General features: G+C 42.7%; 1 protein-coding gene across 1 annotated transcript; it reads right to left on the bottom strand.

Moving 5' to 3' along the window:
- Positions 1–1469: 1469 nt before the first annotated feature.
- On the bottom strand, positions 1470–15755 carry PROSER2 (proline and serine rich 2; the record flags this gene model as incomplete). Its single annotated transcript, XM_084267144.1, has 3 exons — positions 1470–3052; positions 3941–4193; positions 15576–15755. 3 exons carry the CDS (start codon positions 15753–15755, stop codon positions 2061–2063), a joined length of 1425 nt encoding a protein of 474 aa, XP_084123270.1. The 3' UTR covers positions 1470–2060.
- Between the last annotated feature and the right edge of the window lie 1035 nt (positions 15756–16790).

Here is a 16790-nt window from a genome sequence, read left to right as displayed (position 1 = left end):
AGGTGCTTGGATGCATTTTATGTGCCTCCCTGTCTCTCTGATTTAGGACTTCAGACTTGGAGCCCAGCAAAATAAGTATGTGCTTTACTTGCAGCACACAAGCAGCCTTTTTTGTTTCAGCAGCACTTCTCACATTTGATTATGCATGTGTAAGTGCTCTGCCAGACTAAGGAATGGCCACATATTTTAATTACTGATTGCTTCTGTATAATACGCCTGTCACAGTGAGGAACATGATCACTTACCCAGTGAAGAGGCTGAAAAGAATATCTACATAACAGAACCAGCCAGATACCATAACACCACAATTAAAAATTTAAGCAGCGAGCAGATAATTAAACAACAAAACAACCCAAAACCCCCCAACAACAACAAAAATATAAGTTATGAGGCAGGCTGAGAATGATGCAAAGACTTTTTTTTCCTTCACAACAGCTTCATCATTTACAAGTACAACTCAGCAAGTCTGAAACACCTTGTCATAAGAGCTACAAACTTGTTTATCACAGTTATGTCAGAGCTCCTCACTGAAGGGTGTGGCGGTTTCTATTATAGCTGCTCCCCTCCTCTTCTCCAAGGCTTATTACTCAGCTTCTTGGGGAAAAAAGAGGGGGTTGCTTCAGGCTTTAGAAAGTGCAGAGAGTAAGAGAGTTTTATCCCTTTAGAAAACACAAAACAGAGAACTCTTAAACATGCAGGAGTAACAGTGAGAAATTTAGAGACTGGAGTTTGGCATTTGATTTGAAAATGGCTATTCTTGATGTTCTCAGGTGTACAAAAAAAGGAAGGGAGGTTTAACATGGACGAGCAGCTTTGCCATATTAAAAAAAAAATAATCATACCAACAAACAAATATATTTTGGAACCATCTTTAAAAGCATGTCTATTGAACAAAGGCAAAATACGCCAACTTGGACCATCCAAGAGCAACATGCTCTTACATAGAGCTCTCTCCTGTAACTCCACGTAGCCTGCAAGAGTTTTGGCTGTAACTTCTGTTATGCATTGGCAGGGCAGAGTCAAATAAGGCTGTGAAGAGGGGATTCTAGGGGCTGTCAAACTACAGGTTTTAGAAGTAACAGAACTTAAAACTATACAGCTTAGTACAGCTACTGTTCAGGAAGTAACAGTTTCTTCACAGGAACCCTAACATTAAAGGTAGGACTTCTGACATAAGGTCCTCTCATTTGGTACAAAGTTAGCTTGTTCCTATGGCTTCTCTGCTAGGAGATCATCACTGGTACAGAACAGTTGGGGTCACAGATTGTCAGGAGACTCTTTGGCTGTCAGTGCGAAAACCAGCGCATGGTGTATATCCTTGAGGCTGATCCGGTGCCTGTCACTGGACACGTGGGTTGCTAGAGCGTGACCAAGAAGCAGGTGGCTGGGAAGAAAGGCAAGACTTGAAGAGAAGCAGCAGCAGCAGCGTGATGCAGTCACCCACTCAAGGCCTGGGCCACTCCGTCAAGGAGAAGGTCAAAACAGAAACCACCCTCTGCGCAGTCTTAAGTAGGGACAGAGCAAGGCAGCAGCAGACTCCACCACTCGCAGGGAACGAAGCCAAGCCAGACAACAAGGAGTTGCAGAGGTGTGTCATGCTGGTCAGACATTTGGACGTGACCTCACGCTCTTGTGAGCAGACATACACCCATGGGCAAGACAAATGGATCTTTCTGCTTTGGCTTCAGAAAGCAAGAGGGAGATTCACTGTTCAGTTTGCTATGTACAACAATACTGCACTGTACACTTCATTAACGAGATGCTATCTGCTATACTCCAGCATTAAATAAAATTCCTCCCAGTCACAGAGAGCAACAGATGAGTATCTCTGGAGGAAGGAGGGGTGAAACCCACTGCTGTACGTGACCACACGTGGAGTCAGTCCTTCTGGGATAAATACAAGTGGTCATTCCACAGCATCTAGTACCTCCTTCGTTTGCCTGAAGCAGAGAACTTTCCCCCTTCTACTTCCAATTGGTTTGATCCCAATCCTGTTGGGACTATTTTAGCACAAAGCTATACTATGACTTCCCCCCTGTTGCCAAAACAGTTCTTTCAAATTAAGCAGTCTCTTTCAGTAGTCCCAGTTTCCGAAGTGCCTCTCTCCTAGCTTCTTCTGTTGAGCCACGGCCAGAGAACTTTACTGTTATCCCTTGGGATCGAAATCCTGAAGGTCTAGGCAGAGAACCTGACCTCCTCCTCATATCCAGGTTTAGACTAGGCTGTTTATAATCATTAAGAGTTTTTGCTGTGTTTTGCTGCGTGCTGCTGGCCTTGTTAGCAGCAAGAGCTACCTCTGGTTTGATTGTGACAGTTTTGCCCATAGGAAGGAAAGGGCTGGGCTCACTTTTTAAGATCTCGTGGATGTTTTGATATCCATTGGGAACAGCATCTGCCTGTTTGGGCTGCACATCAAGCTGCTGAGTGCTTGGAGCAGGATCCACTTGGTCCTGAGCTGGCTTTCCCTTCACTAGGCCAAGTTTTGTCAGGGCTTCGTATCGTGTTTGCTCAGAGGAGAGATCCCTTAAGGAAGAACTTCTATTACGTGACAAGAAATCATTTTTCTGCAGCTTCTCCTCCAGTTCAGCTGCCAGAAAAGCTCCTCCGTTGATGTTGGCCAACACCTGAGCTCTCCGCTCCTGGACGTTAACTGCTGCTTTTGAAATGGTCTCATTGAATTCTTTGCCACTGACATTTGTTATGTTGATGTTGCTTGGGAACCGGTGCAGCTTGGGTGCAGGTGCTGGAGGGTGCTTTGGAGCCACAAAATAATCACCATTGGCTACTGGGGTTTTCTTCCTGTCTGAATTCCCTTCCTTGAGGGCAGTGGGGAAGCGCGCCCTGCTCTCCATCTGCTGCTCAGACATCTTCTGGGCCATGATGAGTGGAGTGGGGATAGAGCGAAGCAATTTTGGATGCTGCACTGGAGGAGGGGGCGGAGGAGGAAGAGGAAGCGTCTCAGACACTGGTGATGGTGGTGCTGGGGGAGGTGGAGGAAGATCATCTGACACAGCAGGGTTAGGGCTCTCCGTTTGCCAGGTAGTATCCAACGCTTCAAAGACAAAGCAGCAATGATGTCATTAAGTATTCACACAGCACACAATACAAGGCTTTTTTGCCTAGGATTAGCAAGCATCAGTACTCCCCTCCCCCAAACTTTAACTCAGCCCCCATTGCCAGAAGAAGCTGTAACTGAACTCCTTGCAATGGCATCTCATAGGCAACGCTATAGCTCAAATCACCCCATTTATAGTGTGCTCACTAGCAGCCCTCTTCCTGGTATTCATCCCCAACCTGCACATGAGCTTTACTGTGTTTCAATGGCTGTTTTTTCTTTGTAAGGTTTTTGCCATTCTGATTTTTTATTGTAACAGCCAGGAGAGGACACGTTACATCCCACCATATGTACTAGCTGATAAATCTCTTCTCCAAAATCAGAGTATAAACTCTATAGGGTGAGGAAAACATCCTGCCACAGGCTTACTGACTGGGCCATGTGCCTTTCAGTCCCACACAAAGTAACATGAGAATAATCTCCTATCTTAAAACTCTCAGAGAAGGTCTTAAGAGGTCTGAGAGAAGCAGAGCGTGAACACATTGATGAACGCTAGACTGGGTTGCTGGCATGATGCTGCATAATAGTTCTGTTACATCTCAGTCACCAGGTAGAGGACCAAAATAGCAGTCCAAAAATTTAATCATATGCAAGACCTCCTAAAAAAAACCCCTCAAAACCAAAACAGAATTAGAGTAACAGCAAGAGTCTCAGAAATCCCAAGTCAAACTAAAATCATAGACCTTAGAGCTCCTCAGGTGTAACAGATTCATCATAAGGTAGTAAGGTACAGAATTGCTTTAGCAGTTTCTAATGAGTACTGGAATATGTCAGGGCTAGGCCAAAGGCAGAGGGAATAATCACACTTTGAAGAAATACTACTACCTGGTTCTGTATCTCTGCTAGGAGGGCCTTCATGATCACTGCTCTCAGGTGTAGACTGTACTAAGTCAATGATATCTTCAGTCTCTGAGTGACTGGACACATTTTCTTCTGTTGATCTTGGAGACTGACAGTGGATGCCACTGTCACGTAGGACCAGCTCCTCCAAGTCATCTTCTAAGGCATCTATGGTTTCTTCAAAGAACATGAGAACATCCTGCTCTTCATGAGTTAAGTATTTCAGACTCTCATCATCCTATGGGGAAAAAAAAAAAAAAGAAAAGCCAAAAAGATTAACACCCTACAGGCAAGTAAACACAGCACCCTTTTTTGAAGGTAGAAAGAGGCAGGATGGAATGGGCAGCAGTCACATCAGAAGCACCTCCTGCTTGCTGTTTTATCCCTTCCCAAAGGGGTGTTCAGCCACTACAATACAAAAGGAAAAAAGGAAATCCAGGAGTTTACAGTGCATTAGTTTTGGACTGAAGAACAACAACTGGTATTTCATTCTTTAAAGTACTTCAGCAGACAAGCATCCATTTGGGATGGACAGCACAAACTGCTGAATGTTCATAAAAGCAGACTAAAAAAACCACCACCACAACAAACACCTCCCCACACACACATTCCTGTGCCTTTAAAAGGGCTAAGAACTTCTCTGGCCTCCAAGCTGGAACAAGCCATTTCATTTGTTGTGTCAGGTTCAAGGACAAAGTTTGGGGAGCAGCTTGGGAGTTAAAAAGGTACGTTCCAGACAGTCCAACAAATGAGCTGATTCCTTTTTTGCTCTAGGACAAATTGGGACTTGGCTTCTAGAGGCAAAGCTGGAGCCAAAGTCTGGCTCTACCACTGCAATCTAATCTACCACATACCTGCATAATTCAAAAGACTGATAATGAGGAGAAGGTTTCAGAAGATTTTTACCTTTGAGTTATAGAAAGGAAAAATTTAGAAGAAACATGAAGATACATTCCTAGCAGTAAAGGGCCTTGGGCTATTTTCTCCAGCAGGAAACAATCCTGTTGACCACAGAAGTGATAAATAATTACTTTGATTATCCAGCCTTCATTTTCTATGAGTCACCACACTTGATTAACTTGATTAACACAGTATCACTATGAGAAGCTAGGCAGCAACGTGCAAGCTCTCTTCCCTCCACCTACACCCTGGGAAACACTCACTTTTCCAGAAGCTTAGAGATGACAAAGAATGATTAGGAAAGGCACTACATTAAGACAATGGATACAGGAAGGACATTTCCCAAGAGAGCTGTGCAAGTTTTGGAATATAACTAAGTATTGTTGAAAAGTAAGTGAGGTTTTCCCTTTTCTGGCCTGAATTACTCACCCACCACGCATATACTGGAAATTTTGCCATCATTAATTTAAGCAGAAGGCACCAGCAAGGCAGTATGAGACAGTTTCCTTTCTTGTCTCTACTTTTTGCTTTTCCAAGAACAGCTGACTGTGCATGAATGTAACAAGGCTACTTCTCAGTGGAGGACTGGGGGAAATTTAGGTAAATACATAAAGCTATGCAGTGCAAATATCCAAGAGGTAGACACGTTCTTGCTAGGGCAGCACAACTTGCTTCTAACTCACCATGCCTGTTCAGATCATCTTACATTAGATTAGGGGAAAAAAAAAAAACCAACCCTGTGCAGCTCTACCTGTTAACTCCTTGTGCAAACAAAGCTTTTATCCCTGTCCCTGGCATTAGAAATAAGAACAATGTACCTCTGTAGAAGAGTAATGCCTATAGATTAAGAACTATGAAGTGCTGCATTGTACTAAGTGGCAGTTAGTCTCAAAGCACTCAAAATGCTACAGATGAGAAAATAAATGCTTTAGAGCTCTTAGTTGCCTTATCCTGTGTGGCCAGAGAAGATTTGCACAGTAAATAAATGAATGAAATACAGAAGACAGACACACAGCCTTTCAGCCATCCTTAGTTCAAATATTCAGGACAGGTTTGCTTTAGGGAGGTGATTGTGAACTCGGCATTGGTGAGGCTGCACCTTGAGTGCTGTGTCCAGTTCTGGGCTCCTCACCATAAGAAGGACATTGAGGTCCTGAAGTGTGTCCAGAGATGGGCAACCAGGCTGGGGAAGGGGCTGGATTGCAGATCATATGAGGAGCAGCTGAGGGAGCTGGGGATGCTTAGTCTGGAGAAGAGGAGACTCAGGGGAGACTTTATCACTGCCTACAACTACCTGAAGGAAGGTTGTAGAGAGGTGGGTGATGGTCTCTTCAGTCAAGTAACAGGTGATAGGACAAGGGGAAATGGCAAGAAGCTGTGCCAGGGCAGGGTCAGATTAGATGTTAGGAAAAAAATTTTTACTGAAAGGGTTGTTGGAACCTGGAACAGGCTGCCCAGGGAGGTGGTTGAGTCACCATCCCTGGATATGTTTAAAAAAAGGGCAGATGAGGTACTTAGGGATATGGTTTAGCTTTGGACAGGAACAGTCATACTTGATGATCTTAAAGGTCTTTTCCAACCTTGTGATTCTGTGACCTGTGGCTGCAGAGGTGAATCACAGGAGTCTTCAGTCACAGCTGGCAGAGTTTTCCCTTAAAACAGGAGTCTTGCAGGGAAACAAAGTTGGTGTCAACAAGAAGAGGTTCATCCTACATCTACACTTCTAGAGATTCAGATTTACTGTCATCAGGACGAGCGTGGTTTGATGGCTTCAGGGCACAGGCAGAGGTACGGGTACCTCCAACTTAGTCTTACCAACCACAGTTTATCATCAGAGTAGGCAACTTACTGCAGCTTGCAGCAAAAGCTGCCACCAAAGCTTAAATTTGTATGCCATTTGCAAATGCCTATTTAAAGCACTAACTTCAAAGGCTGACGTATTCCACAGCTCGCACCCACCGCATGGCAGAGCTCAGTTTCCAAAGGCCAAGGAAAGTTTTACAGCTGCACTTGAAGAGTGAGACAGACAAAACTATTTTATTAATGAATGTTGCAATCTCCTTCCTTCCCCACCCAAATACTCATACAGCTGGTGTCTAGTAGGCAAGAGAATGACAGGAAAGGAGCCGTTGTTAGGTAGGTCCTAGCTGGAGCTGAACAGGACTCCAGGAGCTTTTGTTGTGGGTGAGCTCACTGCAAGAGCCAGACTTCCGCAGGCAAAGGAAGAAGGGGGTTGTGTTTAAGAGGACCACAGTGGCAGCAGTACAGTACAGAAGTGACTGCACCACACTGAGCTCTTCTTTTAAAAGAAAAACTTCCCATGTGAGCTTAATTCTTTTGATCAACAGCTGAGCAAAACAGCATGTATATTGCAGCAAAAGGCTTTCGGGAGCCCTTCTTTTTGTGCTGCAAGACTGAGTGCTTTTTCTGTGCCAGGTAAGATTTGCAGGTGGACTGGTCAGCCTGACTTATCATCCCTCATGGATCTTGCTGAAACGAGCAGTTTCCCTTTAGGTGAAGGATCTGAAATAACTCACCATCCCTTCCAGATACATTTGTAGTAAAGGGCATACCTAGACTTGAAAGGTCAACCTCATCCCGGTTAGCACTTTGATCTCTTTCCTCATGCAGTTTTCCTTCAAGATGACCAATGTCACATTTCCTCAGGGAAAAAAAGAGGACACAGAAGAACAAGCAGCATTATGGCAGGTCACCATACTGAGATGCAAGGCATCCAGCCTGGCTAGGCACTCCTTCAGGCAAGGCATACATCAGTTTGAGAGACAAGGAGATAATCCCAATTTTAGACACACATGTACAGTGAAAACAAACCTACTGAAGTTGGTCAAACCAAGAGAGCTCAGGGATGTAAAGCAAGCAGTGACTTGCTTTACCACTGCTCTGAGAACAGTGATTTATTATCAAACACCCACTTGTATTTCTTATAGTAAAGCTTTCAGAAAGATGGGAGAAATTTGTTGTAGTTAACTGGTGCCCGTTTCAACTAATGTTACCAAGTCTACCTGCAATAAGTTTGTTTTCCACATAATCTAAGCACTGGAACAGTTCATATTCTTCCTGAGCTGGTTTTCCAAGCCTTCCTTCTCCTTGAGGAATCCAAGTTTAACAGTCAAAGCAGAGTCTTTTCAGCTTCTTAAGCTGTTCCACTCAACTCCCTACTCTCAATACACAAACACACACCCCAAAACTAAACCTCATGCACACCTAACTACCAACTTTAAAGCTACTGTCAAAAAGCCTAAATTTGAAGCTAGACAATACTTTCTTAACTGAAAGTTATAAAGATTGCTTGGACAGGAAAAAAAAATAGGATGCAAACAGCTGAAATAGCTGAGGACACTCAGCTGGCATTAATATTTTAGATCCCTGTGCAGCCAAACATTTCCTGCTTGCACCAAACAGGAAAGAGTCTGTTATGACAGCCTTTTACAATAAAGAGAAAAAAAGAAACAAGAACTGAATCTTTTTCATAGCAGAGATCCCTTTCCTACCTGTCCAAAACAGTAACTTAATATCAGAGGCACCCAATTTTTCACAGGCCTCTGAAGACATTCTTCACATTGCATCCAGAATCCTATGCCCAAGTACAGCTTTGACAAAAGCAAAACAGCGTGGGAAATCCCAAGGCATCTGCAGTGGTTAAAAACCAACAAAACAACAACAAAAATTATTCTGAAAACTGCTAAGAGAACCAAGTGGTACTACCTGTGTCAAACAGTCATGCTTCAATTAACAGAGAACCTGTAGAAAAGTAGTTTCAACTGATTCATTACCAATCACTCAACAGTGCCAAAGAATTGATAGGCTCAGCTCCGTGGGACAGAAGTGACTGGGTGCTTCTTAAAAGCACCCAAAGGGAGAAAAACTTCTAAAGTGTGGGAGGAGAGTGATGTATCACCACTTAGGCCTCAGCCTGCATAAAAACTGCAGCATGGAAGAAAAAAGCCAATGACCCTGATTTTATGTATAGAAAAAGGGAAACAGAATGGATCATACCCTTGTGTTGCTTAAGTTGGAAGCACGTGAATGCACAGGACAGGGAAATAGGGTCGAGGGAGTAACATTGCTGTAAATTGGATGGATTTGTAAATTTTCTGCCCTACATGCTCCCTGTTTCCAGCACCACATGGCTTAAGGACTTCCCAGTTTCATCTGCATCTGTGTACTTAACAGCCCTTAATGAGCTTTTCTAGCATGAATTCATCTTATTGTTTAAGCCCATTTAAATGGCTGGCATGCACAGCATTCTGTGGCAGTGAGTTCCATAGCTTAATTGTGTGCTGTGTCAAAAAGTACTCCCTTTACAACCCACTATCTGATGATTTTGATAATACCATTTCATTTGGTGAAGAAGACTATAATATTGACTGTTGTCTTCAGTTTATTAACATAGTTGTGCCTGTGTGCTTCACATTAGTTAGCAAAGCATATAATCCATAGGTCATAAGCAAGAAAACAAATTCTCTACAAGTATTTAAAAAAATAAGCTAGATGAACTGAAGTCAAACTGATTAAATTACTCCTACTTTAAAAAAAGCAAGCTAAAGCAATGCAAGAGCTACTTGAACTCTGAAGACATCTCTTGTTATCAGTCAGGCTGATCAGCTTGCAATTTCTTCCCTTTGGTTACTATTTTAGAGTAACATTTAGAAAAGCTGGGATGTGTTTCAGGCAAAAGTTACTAAGCTTTCATGAGATCAAATAATTTCTCACCAATCTCATTTCTCATGAGGGGTTACTGACGTGGCCAACAGACATAAGCATGAGATGTGAGAAGCCTTGATTTGAAGGCTTCACTACACAGCCCCCAAAACTCACCCTCAGAGATGAGTAAGGAAATCACATCTAGATGAAGCTACTGCAAGGTACCTACATAACAAGAGGGGGTAGGGGTGTGTGAGGGGGGGATGGGGGGGGAGGGGGGAAGGCTGATAGAGAGACTTATCTTTGAGATGTAGCATGATGCATCCATCATAAATTGAATAATGAAACAATACAAGTCTTGAGCAGATTTATCCACACATCTCTTATCTGATCCTTCACTAATAACAGTTGATAATTAACTTCACAACTGTTGATGCCCTTATGCTGGAAGATGCCTCTGCAAGAACTAGGCAGGACAGAACAAGACTTTCATGAACCATGTAAGTGTGCTGTTAGTCCACGAGATGGAATTCAGTTTACAAACACATAAATACAGTGATGGACAGTGGCTAAGCAGCAATACAAGACAGGAAGACCTGCAGGTCAGTTTAAGTGCCATAAAGAGGAAGGAGTGTGTGAATGTGAATTCAGGTATGTGAACGTCTACCTGGGATATATTAACCCAGGTGATGAAGTAACAGCACATCCTGATTTGGAACACAGAGTTCAGATTCAGTTGCTGAACTCTGGAAAGGATGCAGCCAAGCTGGACAGGGTCCACAACAAAGCTGAGTTTAGCTACACAGGAAGGCTGAAATATGTTTTACAACAGGCAAGAACAGGTGGTAGGCAGACACAACCCTGTATTTATTTTAACACATAAAAGTGTTGACCATTATGTGCACTGAAGTCAAGAAGTCAAATTGGCTTTCACAGTACAGAAATTCTAATCCAAGTATTCCTCAAAAAAGACAGTAGTGGAACACAAAGAAACTGCTTGGGAAGTTTAAGAATTCCCATCAATGAAGGTTAGAGAGCAGAGCTGTCCACTTGCTGGAATAATTTTTATCTACCAGATCTCACTTTGAAGCAGAATGGTACATTTTATAAATCCTGAAGGCAATCTGCACTTCATGTGCATCCTGACTATCACATTTCACAGCAAGGTCATTCCTTACTAGGCATCAGGCTCTCTACCTTAGTGATCTTCAATCCTCTCTACTTCTTGCCTGGCTAGTAGGAACAATTACTTCTTTCTCCTAAGGCATACTGCTTCCAACTCACACTAATATCAATTTAAAGTGGATGAAGTACAGCACAGCTCTCTCCACACCCTGTAAGGAATGGCTTCCACCCACCCAAAGACAGCTGTATCTATAAAAAGAGTCAAGAAGTCAAAAATTCTTCTCATTTTTTTTATGTGTTGTTATTTGGCAAAGCATTTGGATATGGTGAAAGACCTTGTAGTACAGAAAAGCCTGCAGAGTATCACGGGGAAAAAAAATCAACACCATTTTTTTTGGAAGGAGTCTCTCAGGACTTTTCCTTGAACCTACCTGAAGTGCAGCTCAGCAGCCAGACTCTGCATACTCAAGAGGTGAGCAGAGGGCTAACAGACACATCACCTGTCTTTTCCCTGTAACTCCTAACCCCACACTGGAATCCCAGGACCTCTTCAGAGAGGCTGCAGCAATGAGACACTAGCACAGCATGTCTGTAGCATTTGAGTTATCTGGACTGATCCAAAAAAGGTCATAGCAACTAATTTTTAGGTTCCAAGAGACTCAGGGGTGACCTGGTGATTTTGTAATTAAATGTCTGAGGGTGTGAAATACAACAGTGAGACAGCTCGGAGGATTCACAAGATACTGCCTGTTTTTGATCCAGAAAGTGCAGTACTGAAGTTGTATCAACAGATCCAAGGCACTGAAACAGCTTACTCCTAGCACAGCCCCAAGCAGCACAGCTCACTTTAGGCACAACCAGCACCTTCTGGTATTATTTTTTTAGGTGACACTATTGTCCTAGCACGTTATTCACACCTAGAAACAAAAGCAGTTAGTCATGGCTGAGAACAGAAACACAGTACAATTACCAGAGTGAAGCACTGAAAAAGAAAGATTTGCTTTAAGAAGTCAGCCTGTGCCTATTCATTCCATGCAACAAGACAATTTGCTTAAAAAGCTAACTTGGAAATAAAACTACATCTTAAGTGTCCTTAAATTGCTGCAACTGTATTTCACTGCAAAGCTCATTCAAAAATAGGTTTTGGAAGTCAGAAATGCCAAGCAGAACAGAGCTGGCTTGTTTACTCTTCTCCTTGGATAGTGCAACAATGATTCCACGCATCGAGAAAGGTTCATTTGTCCCATCCTTTTGCCAAGCACACATATAGACACCATCCTCACTGAAAAGAAACCTGAATCTATGTGCAAATTCATGTCCTTGTACATAAAAACTTCAGTGGTTCTACAGAGAAAACCTGAGGGAGGAAACAGTATTAAGTGATGGTGCAAGATGAAAATACAAAAGGCAAACATTTCTCCTACCTAACACAGGCTCTTGTACTTGTTTCCAGATGCTATGATAAATTTGGCAGCATAAATCCTGATCCAAACATTTATCATTCATATGGAAAATTCTACTGCAGTCAAGACAGGACATCAACACCTTGGTTCCATTTAAAAAATAAAATAGAAATTTGGCTTTAAAGACTCAAAGTATTAACTGAAAGATTGGGTTATCAGAGATTGACTAAAAGCATCACTGTGTAGGTAGGAAGTTGAGAAATCTGACGAACTGGCAACAGTTAACTGGTAATTAAAAAAAAAAAACACCACACACAAAGAATTTTAAGACCTTTTTGGCACATGGCAATTTATGTCCATCTCCTAGTCATTCCTAAACTGACAACCAGTTCCACAGCAAGTAATTCCAGCACAGACACACAACATGCAAGAACAGCCAAACCAGCTCTGAGCAGTCAATGTAGGCTAAAGCCAGTCCAAATGTTTGTGTTTATTATCACATCCCTAAGTTTGTTTGAATTCCAAGAATGCAATACTAAGGTTATATTTAGTGACTAATGTAGTTTGACACTGAGAAGCCTAAGAGCCTCTTTTCTGTAATTGAGTAGGAAGAAACCTGCAGCAGTACAGGCCTGTCATAAAAAGCACTGCTGCACTTCTTTCCTGGGCAAGGCCATTAAAAAAACAACACTCGGAGTCAACCCTGACCTTCCTGCTTGTGTCTCTAGGTGACCAGACAGGTGATAAACGAAGAGGCAGGTAAATCTGTAGTTGCTTCTGTTTAGGGGCTGTAAAGTTCCCGTGTCCCTGAAAGCCTGCCCCTTCCCTTCTCAGAACTGGTCTAACAATTTGTCTGCACAAATTTATCTGCCTCCTTACTTCTCCTTAGGCCATGAAAGCTTCTGCATCTTCTGGACTTTTAGAAGAAACCTACTGAAGTAAGAAGTTAAGGTCCCTAAGAGCACGTTCCACTAGCTAACTTTTCCTCTTACAAATCCCTGGATCTGCTTAGTGGACTGTAAAAATGATGCTTTTAATACACAATTACACAAAGCTATAGAAAAAAACCAAACCTAAGTATTTGAAGAATACCAGTCTTTATCCTGAGGATTTCTAAAGCCTTTTTCAGTACTAACAGAAAAAAAAGGTATCAGGCCACAGAACAACACTATTTTCTTAGATCAAATCCAAAAAATAAGGAAAAATCTGAGCAGCACCAAAGACTTATTTACACACTCACAATTGCAGAATTGCCTTCATATTCAGTTCACCACAGACCCTTTCTCAAGCTCAGAAACTGAAATGATGCCTTTATTGCAAAGGGTTTCTATTCCCCAACCTGTTATTCCACACGTGCTACCTGTCAGCCTTATCAGACATGCCACCTACTACACTGCTGGAAGAACAGCCATGGAAGCGGATCTGTGGCACCAGAATTAAACCTGCCGGCACACGCTTCACTTTCTTCAGGCACAAACTTAAACAAGATAGACTAAGAGCTTTGGGAACATCTTTTGCTGATGCACAGATCTGGTGGGAATTGCCTAACCCTGCAGCCAGCTTTAACTCCATCTATAAATTACTGCATTACAGAGTAGGAAGGGATTCCAGCTCTAGCTGAGGCATCATCATATGGGTTTATCTAGTTAGACTAAGGGAATCTATGTCATTCTCTGACACAGCAGGCTCAGGATGAGACTGTATGAACATAACTTTATATACAGACTCGTTACTCAACACTGATTTCTTTCAAGTGACCAGCCTCATGCTGCTACTGCAGCCACTTATGCACCTAAGAATAAAACCCATGGAAACACAACTGCCTCCTAGTTTGATAACCTGGAAAACTGGAGTCAGAGTAATGCATAAAATTAACTCCATATTCTGCATAAAATTAAGTTGCAATTCTTTAACAAAGTGCACCTCCCACTGTAATTCCCCAAGATCCAATCACTTTTCGTGTAGCAAACATACTCTAAACACCTACACTCAACCTCCCTCACCCTGATCCTCCACAACTTTGTTCAAGGGCAGAGCAAAGACAGTTAAGGGACTAAATTTAGTAATACTTGTTTTGTATTTTCATAGAATCACAGAATACTCTGGGTTGGAAGGGACCCCAAGGATCATACAGTTCCAACCCCCCCTGCCACAGGCAGGGACACCCAACCTCCAGGCCTGGAGCTACACAAGGTTGCCCAGGGCCCCATCCAACCTGGCCTTGAACACCTCCAGGGACAGGGCATCCACTACCTCTCTGGGCAGCCTATTCCAGCACCTCACCACTCTCTCTGTAAAGAACTTCCCCGATATCTAATCTAAACCTTCTTTCCTTTAGCTTCAATCCATTCCCCCTTGTCCTGCCAGTGTCTACCCTTTTAAAAAGTTGATTCCCCTCCTGTTTCTCTGCTCCCTTCAGGTACTGGAAGGCTGCAATGAGGTCCCCCCGTAGCCTTCTCCTCTCCAGGCTGAACAAGCCCAGCTTGCAACACACGATGTCTTAAAGATACATCAGAATATTAATCAAACTGTCTTTTCATTTGAAAAAAACAACAAAAAAACCCAAGAAGGAACATCTTTATAATTACATCAGTTGCCAAGACACTCCATGTAGAATGAAACCCTGATCATTTGTGAGGCAAAAAGATAAACACAGGTGCCAACATTGTTTCACCACTAACTCTTTCACAGCAACAAGCTGCCTCACTAAAAGGAAGGCAGCAGGGATGGCTGAGGGAAAGATATGGAAAGCCTAATTCCACATTTAAGGCAAGATAGATTCAGATTCTCATTTACAGAAAGTGTGTTTACCAGACTCCTCTTTCCTCAAAAATAGATGCTTTTCAAATGGCTGTGATGATAAAACAAACACAGAAGGAACTATACCTGCTTTCTAGGCTTAACCTGTCACAGCACAAACACTACGGTTGAGTTCATTGCCTGAATCACTCTGCTAATTGGAAAAATGCAGAAGTGCATCCTACTCCCTCAATTACTCACATACCATGTAAATGGCCACGCACTCCTATTCACTAATGTGAAAACAGCTTTGTTTACGGTGATACATTTGTTACTCACCTAATTACATGAAGGTGGAATAAGCCCAGACCTTCATTCAATGGTGTCAACAAGGAGCTTAAGCAAGAAACAGTGTATAGAACCAACACCATCCTTAAGTTCCTTTACGAGTTAGGTAAAGCAAGGGCTGCGATGAGGCCAGCTGTACACCGCATGTAGCAGGTGGCTGCTGCGAGCTGCCCAGTGTAGCATGTGCTCCTTGCTGCTTTTCCTGGTTCACTGGGAGGAATGGTTGGAAAGAAGCACTCTCCAAGCTCTCAGAGACAATCAGCTCTTGTACCAAATCAGATGAGTTATTTCTGGCCTTGGAGTTGGTTAACATCCAAGACCACAAGCAACCATTTAGGACTAGAGATGGTAAAAATCAATGTTTAATAAGAAAAATCCCGTGATGCGGACAAAGCCAACGTAGTTTGTATCACTAAGCATAATGCTCATTAAACACTTACCAAGGCAAGAGTTCTGCACCTAGCTTGGCTGCCGTGATTATCCACGCTGCCATCCCTTTCCGTGCTCCCAAGCGCGTGTTTTGGAGAGATGTCAGATGCCATTTCAGGAGAACCTGACAGGAGATTCCCAGGCATCACACTCTCTTCACCGACTGATCCTGACGCAGCGCAGAACGCCATCAATGCATTACGTAGGGCTGCTAGCTTTGTTCATGTCTGAAAACAGAAAACCTTGTGTTATATTTAAATCTGGTTTTTAAGATACTTTGAATGGAATGGAAGAGAAATAGAAGAGAGATCCCACACAAGTTAATAACGCACTTATCTTTATGTTCTAGAACACATCTGCCACCTATGAGAACATTAAAAACATAAAAAAATTGTTCTAATTCCAAAAGGTGACTTTAAAAATCCAGCACAGCAAGTTTTGTACTCCATCACGTGCTCTTCCAAACCAGATGTCTGTATTTACAAGCACAGCCCCTGAAAACATACCTGTCCCACAGATTTCGTTTGTTTGCTATTACAACACATCATTAATAACAATAAAATCCCCATCAGCATAGGTACCAATGGAGTTCAAGTATCTTCCTCTTTTACTAGCTTTTAGACAAGAATTCTATTTATCAGACCACAGGAGGGAAAACACAATCCAGTTCATTTCCCAACACCAACTCAATTAACTCTTCTGTTACTGAAGCAGCTCTGTGACAACTACTGGTTGATCCAGGAACAGAACTTAATGCAGTTTTTGCATCACCACATTACACAGCAAAATTGCATTTTAAAGCTTACGGTGCTTTTATTTCACTCAGCCATGAAGACACCACACTTGTACATTTGGAAGATGCTTACTGGGACAGACAAATACACCTGGGCTTACTAGAGCAAAACCCCTCAGTTTAAGCCAGCCTAGCACTCAGTTCCATAATACCTCTGCAAATTGTTATCTCTTAAAACACTGTCAGAACCCAGCTCATCTCTCTCATTGATACATCAAAGCATCCTTTGCAACAAGAAATTGCCTTGTTCTTGAACAGCCCATCTTTTCACCCAGGCTGCCTGTGACAAAGAACACATCATTGCTGTTTCCTGCAGACATATGGTTCTGAGGTACCACGTTATATGCAACCAGTTGGGAACTAGATACCATTACCCTGACGCTGTACAAATGAAATGGGAGGCAGGGCCCTCTCAAGCGCTTCTCCCTTTATT

The sequence above is a fragment of the Gallinula chloropus genome, assembly GCF_964237585.1.
Source record: "Gallinula chloropus genome assembly, chromosome: 1".
In the NCBI taxonomy this organism is placed as follows: domain Eukaryota; kingdom Metazoa; phylum Chordata; class Aves; order Gruiformes; family Rallidae; genus Gallinula; species Gallinula chloropus.
This window is presented reverse-complemented; position numbering and strand designations above follow the sequence as displayed.